This window comes from Cannabis sativa, chromosome 3, assembly GCF_029168945.1.
Source record: "Cannabis sativa cultivar Pink pepper isolate KNU-18-1 chromosome 3, ASM2916894v1, whole genome shotgun sequence".
Classification (NCBI taxonomy): domain Eukaryota; kingdom Viridiplantae; phylum Streptophyta; class Magnoliopsida; order Rosales; family Cannabaceae; genus Cannabis; species Cannabis sativa.
In genome coordinates, this window is record NC_083603.1 from 47,237,998 (window position 1) to 47,265,156 (window position 27,159).

The 27,159-nt window shown below is 35.5% G+C and overlaps 2 protein-coding genes across 9 annotated transcripts in view; one reads left to right on the forward strand and one right to left on the reverse strand.

Annotated features, from left to right (window-relative positions):
- The window catches only part of LOC115709770 (protein MICRORCHIDIA 6), a 28,335-nt gene extending 26,301 nt beyond the window's left edge, over positions 1-2,034 (forward strand). For 7 of the 8 annotated variants that reach the window (XM_061111992.1, XM_030637975.2, XM_061111988.1 and 4 more), the window contains 3 exons: positions 1,176-1,255; positions 1,373-1,415; positions 1,642-2,034. In XM_061111992.1, coding sequence (XP_060967975.1) covers positions 1,176-1,255; positions 1,373-1,415; positions 1,642-1,767 — 249 coding nt within the window. In that variant the 3' untranslated portion in view covers positions 1,768-2,034. Of the gene's footprint in view, positions 1-1,175; positions 1,256-1,372; positions 1,416-1,641 lie in introns of those variants that run through there. The other variant, XR_009686871.1, reaches the window with a different exon arrangement.
- Positions 2,035-9,871: 7,837 nt separating this feature from the next.
- Positions 9,872-10,566, reverse strand: LOC133036114 (uncharacterized). Its single transcript, XM_061112606.1, has 2 exons — positions 10,512-10,566; positions 9,872-10,242 (listed from the first exon to the last, which is right to left on the reverse strand). The coding sequence occupies exons 1-2, from the start codon at positions 10,564-10,566 to the stop codon at positions 9,872-9,874; spliced, it is 426 nt and encodes a 141-aa protein (XP_060968589.1).
- Positions 10,567-27,159: the final 16,593 nt, after the last annotated feature.

Sequence of the window (27,159 nt, forward strand, 5' to 3'; positions counted from 1 at the left end):
TCCAATCAATTCTAGTAGATTGGATAAGTTTTATTCATTAAAAGTATTTCATGTTTTTTTATTAGAATAGTTCGGATTTATCCAATGTTTTAGATCCAATATTTATTGGATTAAAGTAAAATTTTAATCCTAATTTTCATAACATAAAATCTAATTTCTCATTTAAACCAAATGAAAATATTAATTAGTATAATTGGATACTGGATGTATTGGATTTTTAGACACTCCGTCTAACATCCGATCCAATCCAATTGAATATTCAAAAATAATATCCGATCTAATCATAATTAGATATCCAATGTTTGGCGGTTGGTTGTAATTGGATCGATCGGTTGTAATTGTATTGGATGCACTCCTAATTTTTTCAAATGTGAAAGAATAAAGAAAATTGGGGAAGATGAGAAAAGACTATTCAATTAAAACAATTGGCAATCATGATATGAACGAGATATCCACCTGAGCACAGGCAATAGAACAGTAACTAACAGGTATTATTGACTATGAAAGAGGTGTATTAGTGAATGGAAATATGGAAATCAAAAGCAGGAAAGCTGTTGGTCCTTTTGGACCATGCTGAGAAATATCTCAATCCTATATATACACTATCCTATTTCCCCATTCAATAACTACCCTCAATGCACAATGACTCAAACACACCCTTTTATTCACTATACCCTCCCACACTCTCTTAACATAGGGTCTAACAGATATTGAAATATATTTGCAAAATACATTGTCTCGTATAGAGTCCTCTATTAATTATTTCATACTAAGGGAGACAAAATCTATTTTATAATAATCATTGGGCATACAAGGGACTATCTATACTGGATTTAAGCAGAGTGCTGAACAATTTTTGGTGGTTCTTTTCCAATTCTGTTTATTGCAATTAATTTCTACTGTAATGTTGTTGTTTTCATGTTTCATGTTTGATTTTTCACTTTGAGACTAACATGATCATGATCCTGCCTTTTGTTCTATTGATTGCTTACAAAGTTCCATTTTTTTTTAAAATAAATGTAATGCAAGTATTTTATGGTACCACTTTCTAGCCACTGTGGTCTGTATATGCAACTTGTGTACGGACTTTCATGAATGTTTAATGTGATGAATGTTTCCTTGTGCTCTAACTAATCCATACATGATCACATTTTCTTCTCTTGCATTTCATGTAGAATTCAGGTACTAATATAGATCGGTCGAAAGGTCAACAGGCGGCGCTCTTGATGCAAGAAAACAAAAAATGGCTTGCAAAGTGAGTAATATATGGCTGTTTTCTTTCTACCTGAGCCTGATTAGCTCAATTTTGTTATATATTATTAACTTAAATCATTTTAGATTAAAGTAATAAAATGTTTCTTTTCTTCTTCAGATGCTCGGAGTATGAGAAAGAGGAGATAGAACTTCTTGTCAAGGTACTTGCAATTTTTTAGGAAATTTATTGCATGTTTAATGAGCTTTGTCAATCTATAGTATAATGTGTGAATTTCTTTTTTTTCAAAATGATTTGCTTTGATCCTTAGGCATAGAGTTTAATTAGGCACTGGAATTGGAAAAGAGTTTTGACATGAAATGCAATTGAAAAAAACCACTTTTTAAATTTGTTTTATAGATACAATACACATTCTTATTGGTGTGCAGGTGACACAACTCAGAAGCCAAATAGAAGAGTTTGGCAATGAGTACGCTCGGTTATTGGCAGAATTACAAGCAATGGAAGCAGTTAAGCCAGAAAAGTCCATTTCATTTAATTCTTTCATTTGTTAAAACCAATGATGTATATCCATAGATGGATGAGCCAAGCAGTTTCTAGCAAGATCTTAGGTACGTATGAAGCAGAAATGGTAGCCCCCAATAGCTGGTCCTTTTTCTCTTCTTCTGTATATTGGCTAATGTGAATATCATAAATGAGGTTTGTAACAGATGAGAGTCTAGGCTAGCTGCTTTCACATAATACACAAGTAGAGAAGTGTGATGTACTTCAGCTTTGAAAAAGAAAAAATGAAAAGAGAAGATAAAGGTCAAATGTTTAAACTGACCACTCAAATTTATTATGTTAGAAAAAAACCATAATTACAAAATGTATAAAATAGTTTAAAGAAAAACAAATCATAATAGTTTTAGAGCAAGCAATTAAGTAGTTTATATTACAAAGGATTGAAGAAAAAATATATTGTATATTATTTTCTATCTCTTTGCAACTTAGGATCAGAAATATATATAATTATATATATATAGTATTTATAGAATCAAATATTCAAATCCCTTTAATACAAAATAAACAAGATTCCATTAAAATAATTACACTCCCTCAAGCTGGACTATATATATTGCTGAGTCCAAGCTTGTTTACTACTAGGAAATCAAACAGTTGCTCAAATAATTCTTATGCGAAAATATCAGCTACGTGTTGATCTGTACATGTTGAGTGCTAATAATTTCTTTATCAATCTTATCTTTAATGAAGTGACGATCATGATGGAATGGATTATGCGCAATATTGATGGTAGATTGATTATAACAGTAAATCTAAATGGGGTGTTCATATTCAATCTTCAATTCCTCTAATAGGCGTTTAATCCATATTGCTTCTCACACCACCAAACTCCTTTATTGATTGATTCTCTGTTAAGTCTGCACAAAGTGTTTCAACTCTCATACTTTACACTTAAGAATTTTCTTCATCTATAGAAGATTCTTCTTACAAAACTCAAAACCAATCTCTTTCTTTTCTCTACCACTCTTTCTACCTCTCAATCTTTTTCTCTCAAACGCTCAATCTCATCTCTAAGGTTCTGAATCTCTTGTTTTTTCAAATAAGAAAGTTAAGGTGATATTTAAAGACTTAGGATCAAGATCCTAAAGTCAGTGGCTGCAAGAAATGAAGTTGTTAAGTTAGTTAGAAATAACTAACTTAATAAACTCTTCTTTGAGCGAAGTCTCCACGTCAACTTATGGCCTTCGGGAACATGAGCGAGCTTCTGGACTCACGGACCAAGAGTACTTGCTGAAGATGCTTTTGGATAGGGTAAAGACTACGAAAGTCGACTATTCGGAACTACCATTCCAAGAGGGATAACTAGCCAGCTGGAACTCCTTTCTAGGGAGTAGCTAGCTATCTTGAGAACTTGACAAAGAGTGGAGATGACAGTCATCCGGGAACCCCCTTCTGGATCTGACTATCATTCCACACGACTCCTTCCGGGATCGATAACAGCGAGTGAACATCTTCCTAGAAATGACGTTTGTGGAGACTTTTCATTTGGAGGAACTATATCACAAATTCCACCTAGTTACTTCAAATTAAAAGAATGTCGATGATGAAGAAAGAATGCAGCCATCACTGGTTGGTGTTCTAAGAATCTTAGTATACTAACTTATGAGATTGATTAAGGGCCCGTTTGGCACAGCTTTTGGAAAAGCTAAAAGCTGCTTTTTGAAAAAGCTGTGATAAAAGTGTGTTTGGTAAACAGTCAAAAAAATAGTTTTTTGAAGAATTTTTGAAAAAGCTACAGCTAAAAGCTGAAGCTGCTCCAACCCAACTTTTAGAAAAAGTTCTTTTGATTAAAAGTAGGGCTGAACATTTTGAGCGGGTTTGACCCGAACCCGAACTGGTGAACCCGCAAAAAAATTTTTTTAAAAAAGTTTCGGGCGGGTTGGGTTCAACCCGATACCCTTCGGGTGGGTTGGCGGGTTGAGATTTTAGGGGTACCGGGTTTTGGGTTGAACCCGCGAACCCGCTCGCCAACCCGGTTTATAAATATATTATATATATATTTTTTATTACTATTTTTATATATATAATATGGATTTTAGATTTTTATGGACTATGGATATTGGATATGGATGTATTTTGAAATATTTTAGTTTTCACTTTTATCATGATTCATGAACATGAATATGAAGTTTGATTTGAATCTTTGATAAATAAGTTGTTTGTTTGTTGGTTGGATTGATTAATGCATTTTTTTTTCAATAGTAAATAATGAACAAATTGTTATATTATATATGCTTAATTTAATAAATAAAAAAATAAAAAAAAATAATTATTTTAATAAAAAATTAATTTTTTTTAAAGAGTTGACCGGGTCAACCCGCCAACCCGCTAAACCCAACCAATCGAAACCCGCCAACCCGTGACCCGCCAACCCACCAACCCGCCAACCCGTGCCCTATTCGGGTCCGGGTTCGGTTTCAATTTTTCGAACCCGAAACCCGTGAACCCGAAACCCGCCAACCCGAAACCCGATAAACCCGCCCGATGTTCAGCCCTAATTAAAAGACTATAATAATTGTTTTATACTAAAATCATATTTACTTATTCATTACATATTAAAAAAAAATTTAAATAAACTAATTATAATAAAATAAATAATTATTAAATCTCTTTTTTTTAAAAAAAAAAAAAATAATTTATATTTTATTTTATTATTAACAAACAACATCAACTTACAATTTTTCTTATATACTTGAGTTTCTATATTTTTTTTTTACATTTGATAAAACATAATAAAAAAATGCTATAAATTATTTTTATCAAATGCATATAAATTTATATTTTTTTAAAAAAATTAAAAATATATATAAAAAATAAAATATTATATAAAATAAGTTTTTACATATTTGTCATTATAATAAACTAGATTATAACATTATCATTATCATTATAATAGATCTTAACAACTCACAGTATTTTGAAATTTATAATTTACCGAACACTCAGCTCAGCTTTTTTCTATAGTTTTGCTATACTGTTTTTTTCACAAAGACATACTGCTTTTCCGCAAAGACAAGTGCAACTGGCCCTAAGTTCTAGAAATGTTTGAACTTATTTAAGGTTAAGACCTTAGCCCCAATATCAACAGGATTATCTTTAGTACTAACCTTTTCTTAGTCAACCAACCCTTCTTCTATCTTCTCCTTGATCCAATAGAGTCTTATATCTATATGTTTACTCTTTTCACGATAAACCAGATTCTTACAAAGATGGATGGAAGACTGGCTATCCTAATGCACAATGCACAGTCACTTCTCCTTTGATTTGTTTCAATTCATAAAGTATTCCTCGAAGCCATAACGCTTCCTTAAAAGCTATTGTAGTCGCCATAAATTCTGCTTCCGTGGTAGAAAGAGCAACCATGGGTTGTAATTGAGCCTTCTAACATATATAGTTCTGGTTTGTCAAGAAAACATAGGAAGTGGTTGTTTTTCGGTATCTCTATTCGAGGCATAGTCCGCATCCACAAACATTCTAATTCTCATTTTCCCTTCTCATAGGCCAGACCATAATCCCATGTGCCATTCAAATATCTCAATAACAGTTTAAGGGCTTTCCAATGTTCTATGCCTGGATTGGACATGAATTTGCTTAGGATGCTTAAAGTGTGAGTTATGACTAGTCTCGTGCTTACCATCACGTACATTAAGCATCCAAGAACTACAGCATAGGGTACATCCTTCATCTCTTCTTTCTCTTTCGTATTGTTAGGACATTGTTCCTTTGACAAAATGAACTGTCCCCCTAAAAGAACAGATGTACTCTTTGGATCTTCCATGTTGAACTTCTAAATGATTTTCTTGATGTACCCGGACTGCTTCAAGCTAATAGTTCTTTCTTTCTTGTTTCGTGAGACTTCGATACCAAATATCTTTTGAACTGGCCCAAGCTCTTTCATCTCAAATTCTCTCGTGAGCTTGGTTTTAATACTTTTGATCACTGATTTATCTTTACTCATGATGAGCATATCATCGACATAGAGTAAAAAGAACATCGCTGTCGATTGCTCCAGATTCTTAAAATATAATTAGTAATCGTATGCGGATTGTTTGAACTTGATTTGATGCATATACATATCGAATCTTTTATTCCATTATCTTAGGGACTGTTTCAAACCATACAAAGACCTATTAAGCTTGCACACTAATTCAACTCATTTCCCTTCTACCTGAAACATAGGTGGTTGCTTCATATAGATCTCTTCATCCAAGAATCCATTTAGAAAAGCAGTCTTTCCATCAAGCTGTTCAACTTCAAATTCTAAATGTGCTACTAAGGACATCATCAACCTTATTGTTTTGTATTTTACCACATGTGAGAAGATTTTAGTATAGTCTATACCTTCCACCTAAGTAAAACTCTTAGCTACTAACCTGGCTTTGAACCTCACTAGTTCATTCTCATTGATTCTCTCTTTCACCTTGAGAATCCATTTGCACTCCACAATCTTCTTGTTCTGTGGTTTCAGCACAACTACCCAAGTCTTGTTCCTCCGTAGAGAACCCATCTCCTCATCCATTGTCTGCAGCCATTTAGACTTGCTTCCACTTGAAATTGCCTCTTCATAAGTTCTGGGCTCTTCAATTTCAATTTGTTGGACTACCGCCAGTGCAAAGGCTATATAGTTACTTCTGCAAACCTTGTTGGATGATGAATCCCTCTCCGGGTTCTATCATGAGCCAATTGATAACTTTCAAGACTTGTCTGTCTGAATCCTTCTTGCGCCTCTGTTTGGTCTTTGTTATCTTGTTCTTTTGGCTCCACAACAGCTTCTGGTTGTGCACTGTCTTCCGGTTCCACACTATCTTCTGCTTGTATACCTTCTTTCGGGAGCTTCGTTCCGTACTCCACTTCCACACTTGTGGTGTCTTTGTTTCATGTTTTTCCTGAAACACACGGAGATACACTACTCTTCCCGGAGGTCAAGTGAGGATATTATAACTTATTGAAAATAACATTTCTAGCAATCACTGTAATGACCACATTAGAATATGAATTAGTAAGGGCAATTAACATTAATCATTAACATTTTTATGATTGTAGGTCCCATTATCAAAAAAAAGGCATTAGAGTTATAATTTCTCAATTTCGGAGACTTTATTAAACTCTAGGAGTATTATTTATACTAAATATGAGTTATGCAATTTTTATGATTTTTGCTCGGCGACGACGAAAAAGGCGTTGGATGATCGTTAGAGTCACATGGGTAAGTCTAGAAACTATATCTTAGTGGGATAAATATTTGAGATATTATAAGTACCGGGTTTGAGTGGGATTATGGCTTGGGACCATTTTATCCCTACGTCATTTTATAATTTAAGCTTTAAGGTAAGGGCAATTTGGTCATTTTAACTTATTTAGGCAAGGGCAATTTCGTCATGTTTTATAAATTTAAAAGTCACTTTCAGCGAAAGATGACCAAGACCATACGCAGCTATATGATCTCACGAGATACACCCCATGCTGTCTAGACTCAACTTGCCACCAAAAGTTTACAGGCTTACTTATTCGCACATGGGGAGTAAATAAGGGGTGAGCTGCAAAGCCCAGTAAGTAAAAAGAAAAAAATACCATGTACAAGCACTCACACATCATAGCACAATCATATACATCAACCATACAACAAATCCATCATGTTTTTAAATAGAGGCAGCCACACTAATACAGAAATATCACATACTCACACTCCAGCTCCTTACAAGTCTGGAGTATCTTACGTTCTTAACCTGAACGCAGTACCAATAGCCAGTGCACCCTTACGTACACTGCCCCACTTACCACATCACCATACATGTGTGGTTTCCAACCACACCCAAGTACTTGGAACGTGATTAAACAGCCATATACAATCCGTCGACAAAACATTATTTCACAGAAACTATCATATTCTACAGTTTCAATACAATTTATTCAACCAGTCTCACTAAGTACTCAAACCATATAAACAGTACTAAGTATAAAGTATAACTATTTTTCCTTACCTCAAATTCGCTATAATTAACTCTTACGATATCTTTTACGCCCTATCAACAATTAGCGAACCCTTAGACCACCGATAAACTCAATATATTTATAATTCTTACTATAAAGCAAATTTAGCTTAGAATTTGACTTATAAAATGTTTGAATTAGAAATCCTACTGCTCACAAAGTTTTTAGATAATCGAAAGACCTTTTAAACGTATAGAGATCATCAAAATCAGAGTTATAACGTAGGAGTTATGGATATTTTATTAAAACAGTTTTTTAAAATTCTGGATCATGCCGATTTTTGAATACATTCCCAAAATATTAATTTTAAAAATAGTTACACCCCGATCCAGACAACACTTCCTTCATAAAAAATGTAGCTCATTTCTTAAGCTTTAAAACGAGATAAAGATCTTTTAAAATGAATCAAAATTGAGAGAGATGTTGAGTTTTTGCTAAGGATACTTTTTCTGAAACAAAACTTAAAACGAGATATCCTAACCAAGTAAAGATACCAATTTTTTACAAGTAAGAACCCCAAATTAGGGAAAGGTTTCCTCAAAGAAAATATGGATTATCGAATTATTTTTCTAACAGTGTCAGAATTGTTGGAAAAGAATAGATATCGAGAGAGATATTACACTTTTATTGAGGCAATATTGGAAGGAAATCTAAAAAAACTGTAACTCGACAACTAGCATGAAAACATGAATTTTTGACATTGAAATAATCAAAATTAGGGAAAAGGCTCTTCACGAAAAATGTAGATCATTAAATTATCTTTGAAAAGGTACTTTGATCACTAAAAATTAACATACGAGGAGAGAGATACGTTCTCTGAAAACGAAAAAAAAATTATACTTGACGAAAATTACACAAGGAAAAGTTTAATACAATAGAAATCGAATACTGTGAAAAAGGCTTCCAATCAACAAACTTGAGTCCCTCAAAACCTCAATTGCTGCTTTACTTTTAACCTTTTATTTTATTGAAATTTTTCTTAGGCATCAAGAAATAAGAAAAAGCAACTATGATAGTTGAGAGCAAGGATATGAGGCTTCAGAGGAGGGTCTAGAGAGTAGAGGATAATAGATTGGTACGTGATCTCAAAATATGAACTAATATTTAGTTAATGTATCAAAAAAGTTAATTAGATATTAACAAAAATCAAATTTGAAAAAAAAAAAATCCTATCTTTTCACTATTTGGACCACTCCACCAATGCATCTATGCATTTTAATTAATTACTAATAATAAATCCTATTAGTAAACAAACCAATACAAACACTATAATTACCTATACCATTAGCACTAGGGATGCACACGGGGCGGGGCATTAGTGGGGAGTGCTCTCCCCGTCCCCATCCCTGTTAAGGATTTTAATCTCCATCCCCACCCCATCCCTGCTTATTTCCCATCGGGGACGGGGCGGGGAATCTCCTAATAGAGCGGGGACGGGACAGGGAATCCCCTATTGTAAAAATAAAATTTATTTTAAAATATTAAATGTATAAAATTATTAAATTACATAAAAGATAAAATATTAGATATTATTTACTATTCAATATAGTAATTATTATACAAAAACACAACTTCAAAATTTGTAAAAATGATATTAATATACTAAAAAAAAAATACAAATACATTTATAAAATATAAAATATTAATAAAAATAATTAATAAATTAAACAGGTCCCCGTCGGGGCGGGGAGTGTCATCCCCGTCCCCGCCCCGTTTAACATTCGGGGACAAAATTTGATCCTCGTCCCCGCCCTGTTCCCCATTTAGACAAGGAATCCCCGCCCCATTGGGGGCGAGCCCCCGCGGGGCACCATTCCCATAGGGAAAATCTGCATCCCTAATTAGCACACTATCAAAACACAATAACTACTATTAGTCAATAAAATATAAACGACATACTTCTTTTTTTAATTATTAAAAAAATTATTTACACCACGATAACTCAAATACCATTTATGTATTCATATAAATATTTACATATATATATTAATGAAGATTAATTGTGAGCTATTACATTCTACCCTCCTTAAAGAAAATTTTATCCTCGAAATTGGACTTACTAAAAAGTTCGAGGTATTGTGCTTTCATGTCTTCCTCCATTTCTCACGTCGCCTCCCTTTCCGAACAGTTGCTCCACAGAACTTTTACTAGAGGAGTACTTTTGGATCTTAACTCCTTCGTTCCTCTCTTTATAATGTGAACTGGTCGCACTTCATAACTTAAGTCCTGCTTTAGCTCCATTCTTTCATAATTCAGAATGTGTGATGGATCTGACACGTCTTTCCGTAGCATAGAAACGTGAAACACATTATGTGTCTCAGTTAATACTAGTTGTAATGCCAGTCGATAAGCTACCTGTCCCACTCTGTCTAATATCTCAGAAGGACCTATAAATCTTGGACTTTTCTTTCCCTGCTTTCCAAAACGCATAACCCGTTTCATAGATGACACTCGAAGGAATACTTTATCACCCACTGCAAATTCCACATTCTGTCACTTTGTATCGGCATAACTTTTCTGGCGGCTTTGTGCAGTAATCATTCTATTTTAAATTTTTTCTACCGCTTTAGTGGCCTCTCTTGCTAGGTATGGGCCTAAGTATTGCTTTTTGACAATCTCATCCTAGTGTAGTGGTGATCGACACTTCCTCCCATACAACATTTCATAGGGTGCCATCCCTATTGTAGATTGATAACTATTGTTGTATGAGAACTCTATTAGTGGCAAATAGTTACTCAGTTACCTGGGAAATCTAACACACAAGCATTAGCATGTCTTCTAGTATTTGAATAGTTCATTCTGATTGTCTATCAGTTTGAGGATGGAATGTTGTACTCAACTTCAGTTTTGTGCCCAAAGCGCTTTGCACACTTTCCCAAAACTTAGAGGTAAAAACTAAACCTCTATCAAATACAATGGTATTTGGGACTCCATGTAGCCTTACAATTTCTCTTACATACAGTTCAGCGTATTGTTCTGCGTTGTAGTTAGTGCACACTGGCAGAAAATGTGTTGATTTAATGAGTCTGTCAATAATCACCCAGACAGAATCTTGTTGTTTACTATTCTTTGGTAACCCTGTCACAAAATCCATAGCAATATCTTCCCAACATCAAGAGATTGCAATAGCCTTGCAGGTCTTTGGTGTTCGGCCTTAACTTACTGGCAGGTAAGACATTTTGCTACAAATCTGTTATATTATTTTTTATACCCGACCACCAATACCTACTTTTCAGATCATTGTACATTTTGGTTGACCTAGTGTGTAAAGAATAGGGTGTAGTGTGCGCCTCTTGTAAGATTTTTGATTGCAACTCAAATTTATTAGGTACACACACCCTTGCCTTGTATTGTAGAATGCCCTCTTCATCAACTGAGAAGTCCCCAACTTTCTCATTTTGTAGTTCGACCCGCTTCTTAATTAAAAACTCATCTTGGGCTTGTTCTTCTTTGATCTTCTCTAATAAATTTGATTCGATTGTGAGGTTAGCTAGCTTTCTTGTTACTAACTCTATCTCGGATCTCTTGATTTCCTGTTGCAACGACACTTTTAATGCCTTTAGCATCGACTAGCTTGCATAGTTGCGTCTGCTAAGTGCATCTGCCACTACATTAGCCTTTCGAGGATGGTACAATATCTCACAATCGTAATCTTTTACCAGTTCCAACTACTGCCTCTGCCTCATGTTGAGCTTTTTCTACGTAAAGATGTACTTTTGGCTTTTGTGATCAATGTATATTTCACACTTCTTTCCATATAGGTAGTGTCTCTAGATTTTCAATGCAAAGGCCACTGCTGCCAATTCTAAGTCATGAGTTGGATATATTGTCTCATACTCCTTTAGCTGTCTAGAGGCATAGGCTACCACCTTCTCATTATGCTTCAACACGCGACTGAGCCCTTGCTTTGATGCGTCGTAATATACTACAAATTTGTCTTTGTTAGTTGGAACACACAGGACGGGTGATGTTATGAGTTTATCTTTCAATGTCTAAAAGCTTTCCTCACATTTATCTGTCCATGCAAACTTTTGTTGCTTTCGAGTCATATTCGTCAACAGTGTGGTTATTTTCGAGAATTCCTCAACGAATCTCCTATAATACCCAGCTAGATCAAGAAAACTCTGAACCGCACTTGCAGTTTTTGGTTTTGGTCAGCTCTTCACCGTTTCAATTTTTGTAAGGTCCACCTCTACCCCATCTTTGGAACTATATGGCCTAGAAACGCCACTTTCTCCAACCAGAACTCACACTGCTTGAATTTAGCGTACAATTGGTGCTCTTTGAGTCTACTTAGAGTTAGCTTTAAGTGCTCCTCGTGCTCTTCCATTGTCCTTGAATAAATGAGTATGCCATCGATGAATACCACCACAAACTTGTCAAGATACTCCTTGAATACTCTATTCTTTAAATCCATGAAGGTTGTTGGGGCATTTGTTAACCCAAATGACATCACTAGAAATTCATAACGCCCGTACCGTGTTCGAAATATCGTCTTTTCTATATCTTCCTCTCGTACATTGGTGGTAACCAGATCTCAAGTCGATCTTTGAGAAGACGATCACCCCTTGTAACTGATCAAACAAGTCATCGATGCGAGGCAAGAGATATTTGTTCTTTATAGTCACTTTGTTCAGCTCTCGGTAGTCTATACACATCCGCATACTATTGTCCTTCTTGACAAACAACACTGGCGCACCCCAAGTTGAGTAATTTAGTCTGATAAACACTTTGTTTAAAAGATCTTGTAGTTGAGCCTTCAATTCCTTCAATTCATTAGGAGCCATACAGTATGGAGCCCTCGAGATTGGTGCAGTGCCTCGATCACAAATTCTATCTCTCTATCTGGGGGTCTGGTAGGTCTTTCAGAAAAACTTCTTGAAATTCACATACTATGTGGACATTCTCTGGCTTGAGGGGGATTTCTCTTGACTTGTCTACTATGCTGGCCAAGTATGCTTGACACCCCGCACGTATCATCCCTTGTGCCTTCAGGGCTGTAACTAGCGGTAGGCCTGACTTGACTTTGACTCCTTCAAATATGAATGCCTCTCCAGATTCAGGGGTGAAAGTCATTGTCCTCTTTTCGCAGTATATTGTTGCTCCATGTCGTGATAGCCAATCCATACCCAAGATAAGATCATAATCCCTCATCTCTAACTCTATCAGATCTCCACTAAGTTCCTTGTCTGCAATCCTTATTGGTGCTTCCCGCACTCCTCTAGATGATATCATAACCTCGCCCAAGGGCAACTATGTCATGAACTTATATTTAAAGTTTACATATGGTAGTTCTAACTTATTTATCATCTTTAAAGCAATAAATGAGTGCGTAGCTCCAGAATCAAATACAATAGTACATAATTTTTCGAAGATAGAAATCTGACTTACAACCACAGTGTTACTAGTCTCAGCCTCCCCTTTGGTGAATGCAAATACTCGAGTTGGGACAAGTCTGTCATCCTTGAGTTGATCACCCTTTTGCGGACAGTCCTTATAGTGGCCTGGTTGTCCGCACTTGTAACAAGTCTTGCCTTTCAGTCAACATTCTCTTGGATGCTTACGACTACATGTTGGACATAGGGGGTACTCCACATATGACTTCTTCCCTTTATAGTTTTTGGACCCTGTCTTGTTTCTCTTGTCGGCTTCGTTGTGTTGGTTACTTGGAGGTTTCCTTTTGTTATCATTACCTCCATTACTGGCCTTTTTGGCCTCCCATCTAGTCGTATTGTCTTTTTGTATACAACTTTCACACAACTCGACTTCTAAGGCGTTTTCCAGTACCTCAGCATACGTAGTTGCCCTTACCCCTGACATCGCTATGTCCCGACTTATTCGAGAGTCGAGCCCTTCAGTAAAGCGATGAATTCTCAAAAACTCAGTAGGAACAATATTTGCGACAAACTTTGCTAATCTGTCGAATTGGGGAGCATACTCTATAACTGTAGATTTACCATGCCTCAGGTTCATGAACTCATTAACTCTAATTGAGCGTATTGCTTCACTGTAGTATTTTTTGTTAATAACTTGCACAAAGTCAGCCCGTGTCATTGCGGCCACATCCTGTGTTTGTTTAGTAACGTCCCACCAGATGCGGGCATCCTTCTTCAATAAACTAGCAGCACAAGCTACACTATCTCTGTTGTCGAGCCGCATGTACTCGACCATACCTTCCATTGTTCTTAACCATTCCATTGAAAAACACAGGGTCCAAAATAGTATTTACCCTAAGAAAATTGTTTGAGTTATACTAAAACTCTAACTCCGAATAATCTATTAATTGTTTCAAATAACCAGACCCTAAACTTCTAGCTAACTAAAAGAAAATATAAAGCTAAAGACTAATCCAAGTTAAACGTCTATTCATCCTCTTCTTCTGGATCTTCTTCTAGCTCATCTTTTGACTCTTCTTTTTTATCATCTTCTGAGTCCTCCCCTTGCTGTTCCACCAGCTCAGGATTTACTGGTAGTTGTATTTCTTCTTCAGGCTCATCTGAATCTTCCACATCAGAACCATCCTCCAAGATGTCTCTTTAAATTGGGTCATAATCAAAATTTTCTGCATCCTGATAAATGCCAACTGTTGTCTCTGGGATGTTGGCAATGTAGTCAGGGCCGACCCTATGTTAATTTAGGCCTTAGGCAAAAGTAAAAATTGGGGCCCAGTGAAAAAGTGAGGTTGTTGAGATTTGAACTCTCAACCTCTTAGTTGTTAAATTAATCAAATTACTACTAGGCTGCAACACATATTTAGTATAAAAAGTATTATTATTTATTTTATTACTAACTATATTTTTTTTCGAAATGGGGGCCCTGAGCGGTGGGGGGCCTAAGGTGGTCGCCTCCTTCGTCTCAAATCAGGGCTGGCCCTGAATGTAGTAGTCATGATATTCTGCCCCCAGTTTATGGTTGAGCAATGTTCTCACACCTTGCTCATTCATTTGCACATCCAGGACAGAGAAAGTGTTGGGGAATCTCTCAATTGACTCTTTATACTTGTTATTAACTTAAATATAACCAATTTCGTTCACTTGTCTCCATATTCGATCTAGGTGAGCTCTTGTTTTCTAGACCTTATTGAGTATGACATAACTATATATTTCTCGTGTGCCATTAACAACACACGCTCTCTCCTCATAATTACCCCCATGCATTGATTAATTTTATTCATATCCTCTATTATTCACCTAAATTTACTTCTCTTGTTAGATGTCGGCAAGCGTCTCAAGCCTTTAATTGCCTTAACTACGTTTGGATTCATTATTAACTCTGCACAACCCAAAATAAATACTAGATTGAAATTAACCAAACTTAACATATAAGACATAACACAAATAAAACATACTTACTTGATGACAAGTTGATCCTTTGCAGCGATGGTGTGTGTGTCGTGTGAATTCAAGATCAATATAACTATGGCTCTGACACCATTTTGTAACGTCCTTATTTATTAAAATAAAATGCCATAAATACTGGCGTCAACGTACTAATGTTGCCTTTATTTAAAAATAACAATTTTTAAAATGTAGGTACCCAGTTGAAAACAAAATGCCACTATTTAAGTAAATGTAATAGAAAACTAAATGACAACATCTGAATATGTTTTAGAAATTTAAAAGTGACTTTCAGCGAAAGATGGCCAAGATCACACGCAGTTACATGATCTCACGAGATACACCCCATGCTGCCCAGACTCAACTTGCCAACAAAATTTTACAAGCTTACTTATCTACACATGGAGAGTAAATAAGGGATGAACTGCAAAGCCTAATAAGGAAAAAAAAAATACCATGTACAAGCACTCACACATCATAGCATAATCATATACATCAACCATACAACAAATCCATCATGTTTTTAAATAGAGGCAGCAACACTAATACAGAAATATCACACACTCACACTCCAGCTTCCTTACAAGTCTGGATGGTACTACGTTCTTAACCTGAACGTAGTACCAATAGCGAGTGCACCCTTACGTACACTGCCCCACTTACCACATCATCATACATGTGTGGTTTCCAACCACATCCAAGTACATGGAACGTGATTAAACAGCCATATACAATCCATCGACATAACACTATTTCACCGAAACTATCATATTCCACAGTTTCAATACAATTTATTCAACCAGTCTTACTAAGTACTCAAACCATATAAAAAGTACAAGTATAAAGTATAACTATTTTTTCTTACCTCAATTCCATTGTAATTAACTCTTACAATATCTTCTAGGCCCTATCAACAATTAGCGAACCCGTAGACCACCGATAAACTCAATATATTTATAATTGTTAATATAAAGCAAGTTTAACACAAAATTTGACTCATAAAATGTTTGAATTAGAAATCCTACTGCTCACAAAGCTTTAGATAATCGAAAGACCTTTCTAACGGTATAAAGATCATCAAAATCGTAGTTATAACACAGGAGTTATGGATATTTTATTAAAACAGTTTCTTTAAAATCCTGGATCATGCTGATTTTTGGATACAGTCCCAAAATAATAATTTTAAAAATAGTTACATCCCGATCGAAACAACACTTCATAAAAATGTAGCTCTTTTCTTAAGCTTAAAATGAGATAAAGATCTTTTAAAATGAATTAAAATTGAGAGAGATTGAGTTTTTACTAAGGACACTTTCACTGAAACAAAACTTAAAACTAGATATCCTAACCGAGTAAAGATATGAATTTCTGACAAGTAAGAACCCCGAATTAGGGGAAGGTTTCCTCAAATAAAATATGGCTAATCAAATTATCTTTCTAACGGTTTTAGAATCGCTGGAAAACAATAGATTTCGAGAGAGATGTCGCACTTTTACTGAGGCAATATTGGAAGGAAATCTAAAAAAAACTGTAACTCGACAGCCAGCATGAAAACATGAATTTATGACACTGAAATAATTAGAATTAGGGAAAAGGCTCTTCATACAAAATGTAGATCATTAAATTATCTTTAAAACGGTACTGAGATCACTAAAAACGGATATACGAGCAGAGAGATACAATTGTTTTACAAAACACTCTTTCTCTGAAAACGAAAAAAAATCATACTTCAAGAAAATTACACAAGAAGGAAAAGTTGCATACCTTAGAAATCGAATACTGTGAAAGGCTTCTGTTAATTCCATTTTTGGCATATTTAATTGACAAAAATATTTTATTATTTAATGTGTATTTCGGCTGGTATACATTAATATGGTTTCCTATTTGGTGTATTCAAACTTGAAAGGAAAGTTGTCTAGCTTTCCTATTTTTGGAAAAAAAAGGTAAAAATGGTAAGTTTGGTTACCCATTTCGTTTTTATCTAACCAGCTGTGTAATCTGATCTTGTGTTGAGTTTCCCATTTTCTTAGATCAGGTTTCTTGAAGAGAAAACCGGAGCTAGACTTTCCTTTTCTATAAAAGGAAAGTTGCGAGCATCGCCCACGATTCCGTAGGTACGAAACGGAAATTCCCGGATCGATTGAAGAATTATTTTAGGGAAGTTTCTAGTGGGTTGAGGTCTTGTTCAGACCGAATGTAAGCTGTCTATGAGATGTATATTCATTATAAATACATCTTATAGTAGCTAGGTTTTGTATCTCTTTCACACACTTAGAATTATATTCATATCTTAAGGAAAGAGTGTCTTTGTTATGTTAACTCTTTTATTCACTTTCATATCATAAGAAAAGAGTGTCTTTGATTTGTAGAGAAGAGTTGTTCTACTCTTACTCTGTTTATTTGTTGTTTGTATTGTCTTGAGTCTGTATTCAAGTCTACAACGAAGAAGAACATCAGTGCACCTTCGGGAGAAGGGTATTTACAAGCTTTCGGGAGATTGCTTTTGAAGTCTTGCATCGGGAGGATACAAGCACACAACCTTCGGGAGATGGTTGTATAGGCTTTCGGGAGATAGCCTTTAAGCCTTGAATCGGAAGGATTCAAGCACTCTTCAAGGTGATCGAAGGGAGTTCGAGCACTTGGAGTTTTATCAAGATTCGGTTAGTAGGTGGAATACATCAAGCTTGCGGCATACAATAAGAGGGAGTCTATTTATGCATAAGTCAATTACTTTGTATTTTTGATACCAATCTAATGAATCTTATCTCTGGGCGTGGCCCCGTGGACTAGTAACAATCTGAAAGGATTGTTGAAACCACGTACAAAAATCTTGTGTGTTTTTACTTTTATGCAATCGTTTGTTTTTCCGGGTTTCTCCGGAGTTACAGAGTTGCATTCGTAACTACGTAAAATCGTTTTCGCACCAGTTTTATTATTCCGCATTTAATTAATCATTTAATTAAATAATCAAACTGGGAATATTAAAATACGAAATTTCAATTGGTATCAGAGCAAGTCACTAAATTCTTAGTGAGATCTTGAGGTTATTCCGTTTAACTTGTTTTGTGTGAGATGTCTTTGTTTGCAGAAGGAAGTTCCATCTCTAGACATCCTCTATTGAATGAGTCGAATTATCCTTATTGGAAGGTCAGGATGAGAGCTTTCATCAAATCGCAAGATGAGAAAGCATGGAGAGCTATTCTTACAGGTTGGTCTCAACCTACTGAAAATGATGAAAAAGGTAATACTCAGGTAAAATCAACTCGGTTGGACCACTGAAGATGAAAAACTGTCTGGTTATAATAATAAGGCTTTACATGCTATTTTTAATGGTGTTGGTGAAGGTTTTATTAAATTAATCTCATCTTGTGAATCTGCAAAAGAAGCATGGGAAATCCTTCAAATTCAATTTGAAGGTACCGCTGATGTAAAGAGATCACGATTTACCATGCTTCAAACTAGATTTGATGAATTGAGAATGTCAGATACTGAAACTTTAAATGATTTCTATGAAAGATTATCTGATATTTCTAATGAGTTTTTTGCCTTGGGAGAAAAACTAGATGAATCTGTCTTGGTTCGAAAAATTGTTCGAGTTCTTCCTGACAGGTTTGATACAAAATTGCTTGCAATGGAAGAGGCAAAAGATTTTGGCAAAATAAAGGTTGAGGAACTCATGGGATCTTTAAGAACCTTTGAGTTGAATCAACAAATCAAGAAAAAGAGTAAGAAAAATCTCTCGAATGAGAAAAGCAAAGGTATTGCCTTTAATGCTTCTGAAAATATTGTTTCTGATGATGAAAATAATGATGAAATGGTTCTATTGGCAAAAAATTTCCAAAAATTCATGAAATCTGGTGGAAATAAAAAGTTCTTTTCAAAGAACCCAAAAGGTAACATTTCTGGTAACATTCCTTCTAAACCTTTTCCATCTAACAATAAAAAGGGTATTAAATGCAGAGAATGTGAAGGTTTTGGTCACACTCAATCCGAATGTGCTAATACCTTAAAGAAAAATAAAAAGGGATTGAATGTTACTTGGAGTGATGATTCTGAGAGTAGTGAGGATGAAAAAGAAAAAGTTGTCCTAACAAGTGTTTTGTCAAGAAATTTGCAGGAAAAAGGAAAAAGCATTTGCTTGAACAATATCCTGATCAATGACAACAAGGAAGAATCCAGATCCGAATCATATGAGTCAGAAATTGATGAGGATTCCATGATTGAATCCTACAAGGTAATGTTTGGTAAGTGGTTGGAAACTAGTGCTGAAAATCGCTCCCTGGTTAAAGATAATAAAATTTTGTGTAACAACATTAATGAGTTGGAAGATAAACTCAAATGTTGTGAATCTGAATTGTCTTTAAAAGAATCAAAAATTATTTCTTTAACCAAGGAAATTGATAACATTAAAAAGAATGTTAAAATGTTAAATCCAGGTTCCACCATCTTTGAAAAAATTCAAAAATCTGGCCAAACCAATCATGCTGGGCTAGGTTATGTTCCAAATCAACCTGTGTCTAATACCACTAATAGTTTTGTTTCTGGAAGAACTGTTTCTACCTCGCATTTTTCGTCTCGACAAAGAAAGCACTCTGTTGCTACGTAAAAGAAGCAGCACGGTAAGTTTGACAATTTCAAAGGGAAAGGAAGACGTTTCATTCCTATTTGCCATTTTTGTGGAGTAAAAGGTCACATTCGACCTAAATGCATAACCATGCATAACATGTTTAAATCTAATTACATTGGAAATAAACATGTTTTACAAAAACAAAAATGGGTTGTCAAAAACAAATGCTTGGTAGGTTCTACTTATTTTAAAACTGTTGCTTCTAACATGTGGTATTTTGATAGTGGTTGTTCCAAACACATGACAGGTGAAAAAGAATTTCTTGTGAACATAAGACCAATGCACTGTGGAGAAGTTACATTTGGTAACGGTCTTACTGGTAAAGTCATAGGAATGGGAACTCTCAAGTTCGAAGGGCTTCCTAAACTAAAGAATGTCATGTTGGTTGAAGGACTAAAAGCTAATCTACTTAGCATTAGTCAGATTTGTGATCAGGGTTATACTGTGAGCTTTGATAGCAATCATTGCTATGTATATAATATTCTTGATGAAATTGTGTTACAAGGGCTGCGATCTAGTGATAATTGTTATACTCTCACTACGCATGCCACTTGTCATTCTGTCATTGAAAATGTTACTGACCTATGGCATGAAAAACTTGGGCACATTCACTTTAAAAATCTGAAAAAATTATCTGTTTCAGGGATTGTTCGAGGATTACCTAAATTAGGTAAAGAGTCATTGGGAAAATGTGGTCCATGCCAGTTAGGTAAGCAACTGAAAATTTCTCACAAGAGTGTCCCAGATGTGAATACTTCTAGAGTTCTCGAACTCTTGCACATGGACTTAATGGGTCCAATCCAGGTAGAAAGCTTAAATGGTAAAAGGTATATTTTTGTTTGTGTTGATGATTTTTCTCGATTCTCATGGGTGGATTTTTTGAGAGAAAAATCTGATACTTTTGAAGCTTTCCAATCTCTGTGTTTGAAATTACGAGTTGAAAAAGATTGTAACATTGGCAAAATTGTTAGGATTAGGAGTGATCATGGTAAGGAATTTGAAAATACCGTATATGATGAATTTTGTAAAGCTAACGGTATTTCTCATGAATTTTCTGCTCCTAAAACTCCTCCACAAAATGGAGTGGTTGAAAGAAAGAATCGTACTCTAACAGAAATGGCTAGAGTAATGTTGAATAGCAAGAAGCTCACAAAGCGCCTTTGGGCCGAAGCCATTAACACTGCTTGCTATACCATCAACAAAGTATTCTTGCGTCCAGGTACTCACAAAACACCATATGAAATCTGGAAAGGTAAGAAACCAAATGTAAGTCACTTTCATGTGTTCGGATGTAAGTGTTATATTTTACGAGATCGTGATTACATTGGTAAATTTGATTCTAAAAGTGATGAAGGTGTTTTCTTAGGATATTCCACAAATAGTAGGGCATATCGTGTGTATAACATGAGAACCCAAACTATTATGGAATCTGCTAATGTTGTTGTTGATGATCTAAAAGATTTTTCTGAGTTTTCCACAGAAGAACAGATTGAAGATTTGCTTGAAAAGCTTGCTGCTGAGGAAAAGGAACCTGACGAAGCTTCAGAAGCAGTCGTCGAGGTTACTATGCAGGAATCTGTTGCTACAGAAAATCCAAAAACAAAAGAATTTGAGTATCCTTTAAATTCAATCACTGATCCAATACAGAGGGAACCATCCTCCAGGGTTAAAAAGAATCATCCTTCAGATCTCATCCTTGGAAACTTGGATGAGAGCATGGTTACAAGAAGAAAATATGCCAATATAATTCAATTTTTATGTTTTATTTCTTCTTTAGAACCTAAATCTGTAAAAGAAGCTTTAATGGATGAAGATTGGTTTTTAGCTATGCAGGATGAGCTTCATCAGTTTGTTCGAAACAAAGTCTGGAAAATGATTCCAAGACCATCGTTTGTGAACATCATTGGAACCAAGTGGATCTTCAAAAATAAGAGTGATGAGTTTGGCACTATCATTCGAAACAAGGCAAGGTTGGTTGCCCAAGGATACACTCAAGTTGAGGGTGTTGACTTTGATGAAACATTTGCTCCAGTAGCTAGACTGGAATCGATCAGGTTACTTCTTTCCATAGCCTGCATTCTTGGTATTAAATTGTATCAAATGGATGTCAAATCCGCTTTTTTGAATGGGCTGTTAAAAGAAGAAGTGTATGTGGAACAACCTAAAGGGTTTGAGGATCCACATTTTCCTGATCATGTTTATAAGTTAGACAAAGCATTGTATGGTCTAAAACAAGCACCACGTGCTTGGTATGAGCGTCTAACTGAATTCTTGCTTTCTCATGATTACAAGAGAGGAAATGTTGATAAAACACTTTTCATTAAAAACATTAATTCTGATGTGATTGTTGCTCAAATATATGTTGATGATATTGTGTTTGGCTCTACCTCTAACTTTGAAGTGCAGGTTTTTGTTTCCCAAATGCAAAAGGAGTTCGAAATGAGTATGGTAGGTGAACTCACTTATTTTCTCGGTCTTCAAGTGCAGCAATCAGATGAGGGAACTTTTGTCACTCAAAGCAAGTATGCAAAGAATTTGGTGAAAAAGTTTGGCCTTGAGAAAGCCAAACATACCAACACTCCCATGAGCACAACTTTGAAATTAAGCAAAGATGATCAAGGAGTAAAGGTAGATCAAACTTTGTATCGAAGTATGATAGGAAGTTTGCTTTATCTTACTGCTAGTCGTCCTGACATTTGCTATAGTGTTGGTGTTTGTGCACGTTATCAAGCTAATCCCATGGAATCCCATCTTTCTGCCGTGAAAAAAATCATTCGCTATGTAAATAGCACTATTGATTTTGGGATTTGGTTTTCAAAAGACACTAATTCTAACCTTGTTTGCTTTAGTGATGCTGATTGGGCAGGTAATGCTGATGATAGAAAAAGTACTAGTGGTGGATGTTTCTATCTTGGAAACAATTTGGTTTCTTGGCATAGCAAGAAGCAAAACTCAATCTCTCTGTCCACAGCAGAGGCTGAGTACATTGCTGCGGGTAGTTGTTGTACCCAATTGTTATGGATGAAACAAATGATGGCAGATTATGGGTTTGATTTGAAAACTTTAACCATATTTTGTGATAACACTAGTGCTATAAATATTTCTAAGAATCCTGTTCAACACTCTCGCACTAAGCACATAGACATTCGTCATCACTTTATTAGAGAGCTTGTGGAAAATAAAATTCTTGTCTTAGAATATGTTGAAACTAACAAACAAATTGCAGATATTTTTACTAAAGCTCTTGACTCGGTCCGATTTATTTCTCTAAGGAAATCCTTAGGGGTTTGTACTGTTTAATGCTTTTATTTTTCCATAGTCCTTGATATTTGAGTTGTCTTAGAGTTCATAATGTCTTGTCTTTGTCCTAGAAGAAAATTTCAACCTTATAAGAATTTCAGTCATTATTTTATTGCTAATGTTGTAATATTATGATGTCATACAGGTTTGCCAGGAAAATTGTCCACTCCTCACAGGAATATTCAGGTTCATCAAACAGTGTTATGTAAGCTACCATTTTCGAATGATGTTGTTAAAAAAAAAACTGTGTGTTCAAGCTCCATTGGATGAATAGAGCTACCTATCTCAATGTGTGAAAGCCATCTCTGAGTAAGTTGGAACTATGTAATTAGGAGTTATGTAGAAGATACGCTACCATTGAAAAGGGCTACCACTGAGGTAGTGTGACAGCGTCTCCAATGGGTACAATTTATCAGAAAAAGTCTTTTTGACAAATTGGGCAATGTTCCCAGCTTACACTTTCACACACTAATGCTTGACACAGTTTGTGGTAAAATTTGTTTATTCTCGAAAATGGTGTTATAAAGCTATTACATACTGTTTGATGTACTTTAATATTCTTGGTGATGGAGTCAATTTTTCCTGTGAACCTGTATGACCTCATTCTATTACTTCATTAGTTTGATAAAATAATTTCTGATTATTCTTATGAGTTTAATTTTTTCATCAGGGACAAAGACAAATGGACATTGTGAATTCTAGTTGCAAAAATATCAAGGTTATTTTATTTTTTCTGTCTTTTAATAAAAAAAAAAAGAAAAAAAGAAGGTTCGTGATCGAGTAGTCAAGTGAGCTTTGTTAAAAATTTTGTTATTTTTTTGTTATGTTTCCTTATGTTCTTAGACACAATTTTTGCTCTTAAGTGGTGATTAGTGCTTTTGTGTCTTGGTGTGTTCTCTTGTTCCTTATTTGCAATTTTTTCTTTGGGGGGCATTTTCTTAAAAAATAAAAGAAAAAGGGGGGCACATTTTTTTTTCGAATTCATTTTCGAATCGTTGTAAATATTTTTCCTTTTATTTTTTTTTATTTTATGGAAACATGTTTTAATTGCATTTATTTATTTAGAATGTTTACCTTATTTGTGGAGATTTGGTCTCTTTGGTGTATATAGGAAACTTGTTCTTAAATAATTAATTTTATTTTTGGTTTCCTTGTTGGTGGCATTTTCGAATTTGGTGGGGTTATTATTTCATAAATTTTGTGGGAATAATTGGTTTCCTTTTTCCATTTAAGGAAACATTGACTATGTTTGAAAATCTTTTTTGGTTTCCTCTTTTTCTCTCCACACGTGGGTCAAAAGTAAGGAAGTTACCTTCCTTTTCAGTTTTTTTAAATTTGGGCATTTAAAATTGGAAGTTATATATTCTCAACTTCCCATTATCCCACGATCACTTCTCTCTCTTCTCTTTTTATTGTTTTTTTCTCAAAGGTCTAACATTGTTCAAAGAAAGAGGGTTTGTGTTCTAGGGTTTCAAAGAAAAAATGGCCAAAACTAAGAATGCCCAACCATCCAAGAAGCCCACTCGTGGATCTGCTTCTGCTTCTCCGGTGACTCCGCCTGCGCCGCATGCTCCAGCAATCGGAGCTTCTGGTTCGTCTTCTGCTCCGACGAAGTCTGCCAAGAAATCGAAGACCCAAGCTCGAAAATCAGTGGCAAAATTCTCATCTCCTCTTGTTGGTGCCTCTCCTATTGTTTCTCCAACACCTGGGTTGGGTGATCATGATGAATCCCATTCATCCGATCACACATTGTCAAAGTCCTCTTCTTCGAATGGTGCTCCTAATGTCGACCAAGCTTTGGTGACCTTGCCCACGGTGAGTTCTCGAACAAGGTCCAAGGTTTCCACTCCTTCAAAGCCTGAAGTGGTTAAACCTAAAATTGCATCCAAAGGGAAAAAGGTGGTTTCTTCATCTTCAAAGGCCAAAAATCTCAAGGAGAATCCCCCTTCGGTCTCTTCCTCGGATTCTGAACCAGAAGAAAGTGAGGAGGATCATGATTCAGAGGGCTTGTCCGATTCAAGTGAAGAATTTGTGCCCAAAGATCTTCCTGTTGTTGATGATTCTGGATCCGAGAGTGAAGAACCGTAACCGAGCCCGTCACTACTGTAATGCCGCTCCCGGTGCCTCCTGCTGTTCCAAAGAAGGACAAAGGAAAAAGGCCCATTGTCTCTAATCATGTTCTTCCACAGAAAAGAAAGAGGCCCTCTGGTATTTCTCTTGATAACTTCAAGCCTCACTCTCATTATTTTTGTTATAATGATCATGCTAGAGATATGAAATTCTATGAGAATAGGAATTTTACTGTGGAGAAAAATTTTAATGTTATTGCTCATAAGCCTTTTGGAGTGTATAACATGTTGAAAGAAAGAAAATGGGTAGATACCTTGATCGGTTTTGATGGGTATGTGGATAGAATTGTGAAGGAATTTTATGCTAACATCACTGATGAGTTTCTCGATGAGGACTCTTTCATGTTTGGCAAAGTTTTTGTCAAAGGACACTGGTATTCCTTTACTGTGAAGGATGTTGCTGAGGCTCTCAATTTGCCTATGGGAATTGAGCCAACTGATGTGGAGTTTGATCGTCAAAAGGTGTTCGGTTATCTCTCTGGTGATAATGAAATTGAACTCTCCGACACCATGCATATGTCTCAACTCACCTATCAACATGCTGCTCTCATGAGGTTTGCCCTATCCAATTGGTTTCCTTGCTCCAATCCGGTAAATGTTTCAAATGAACTTGCTTTCTTTCTATATAAAGTTTCAATTGGTGCTAAAATTGATTTGGCTGACATGATTTGGGAGCAAATTGTCTCTCTTCGAAAGGGTAAGAAACCTAGGCTCAATCTCATTTTTCCTCACTTAATCTATAAAATTTTATCTGATCAAGAGGAATTGATTCTTGAGAATGAATCAATTGAGATGCCTGCTGTTGGAACCACTTTCAAAATTCCTGAGAAGCCTCCTCAAGGAAAAGCTGCTCAAAGAAAGGCTCGGTACGCTTCCCCGGTCTTACAAATGATCCCCGCCGTCGGATCTGCTTCCACTTCTGCTCCTACAGAAATGGTAGAATTCAACTTGCGTTTGGGAAGAATGGAGACAAGTCAGGCCCAGCTTCTTAGGAAGATGGACAGCATCATGAAATACTTCCGACCCAATGATGATGAATAAGTGGTTCAATCCTTTACCTTTTGCTTTTTATTAATGTTTATTTGAACTTATGACTTTGTCCTTGTTTGTTTTTGTTATCTTTGGCTCCTTGATAGACAAAAAGGGGGAGTAGTATTATTTTTTTGGATTCATTGAACTCTTTGTTACAACTCTGGACCCTTGGTTTTAGGGGGAGTTGCTTGTTTGTGGTTTAACACTTTTCCGTTTAAAAAGTTGTTTGTGGTTTAACACTTTTCCATTTAAAAAGTTGTGTTCTTCGGTTTGCAAGCTTTTCCGTCCAAAAAAAGTTATATGTTTTATGTGTTAGAGAGCTTTCACGCAGGGGGAGTATTTTCTATACTCTTGTATCTTTAAAAAGCTATTTGCTTTGGTTTCTAACACTTGATGCAGGTTTTCTCATAATAAAATGTTTTGTCAATCAAAGTGCCAAAGGGGGAGATTGTTAATTCCATTTTTGGCATATTTAATTGACAAAAATATTTTATTATTTAATGTGTATTTCGGCTGGTATACATTAATATGGTTTCCTATTTGGTGTATTCAAACTTGAAAGGAAAGTTGTCTAGCTTTCCTATTTTTGGAAAAAAAGGTAAAAATGGTAAGTTTGGTTACCCATTTCGTTTTTATCTAACGAGCTGTGTAATCTGATCTTGTGTTGAGTTTCCCATTTTCTTAGATCAGGTTTCTTGAAGAAAAAACCGGAGCTAGACTTTCCTTTTCTATAAAAGGAAAGTTGCAGTTACTGCCCACGATTCTGTAGGTACAGAAACGGAAATTCCTGGACTGATTGAAGAATTATTTTAGGGAAGTTTCTAGTGGGTTGAGGTCTTGTTCAGACCGAATGTAAGCTGTCTATGAGATGTATATTCATTATAAATACATCTTATAGTAGCTAGGTTTTGTATCTCTTTCACACACTTAGAATTATATTCATATCTTAAGGAAAGAGTGTCTTTG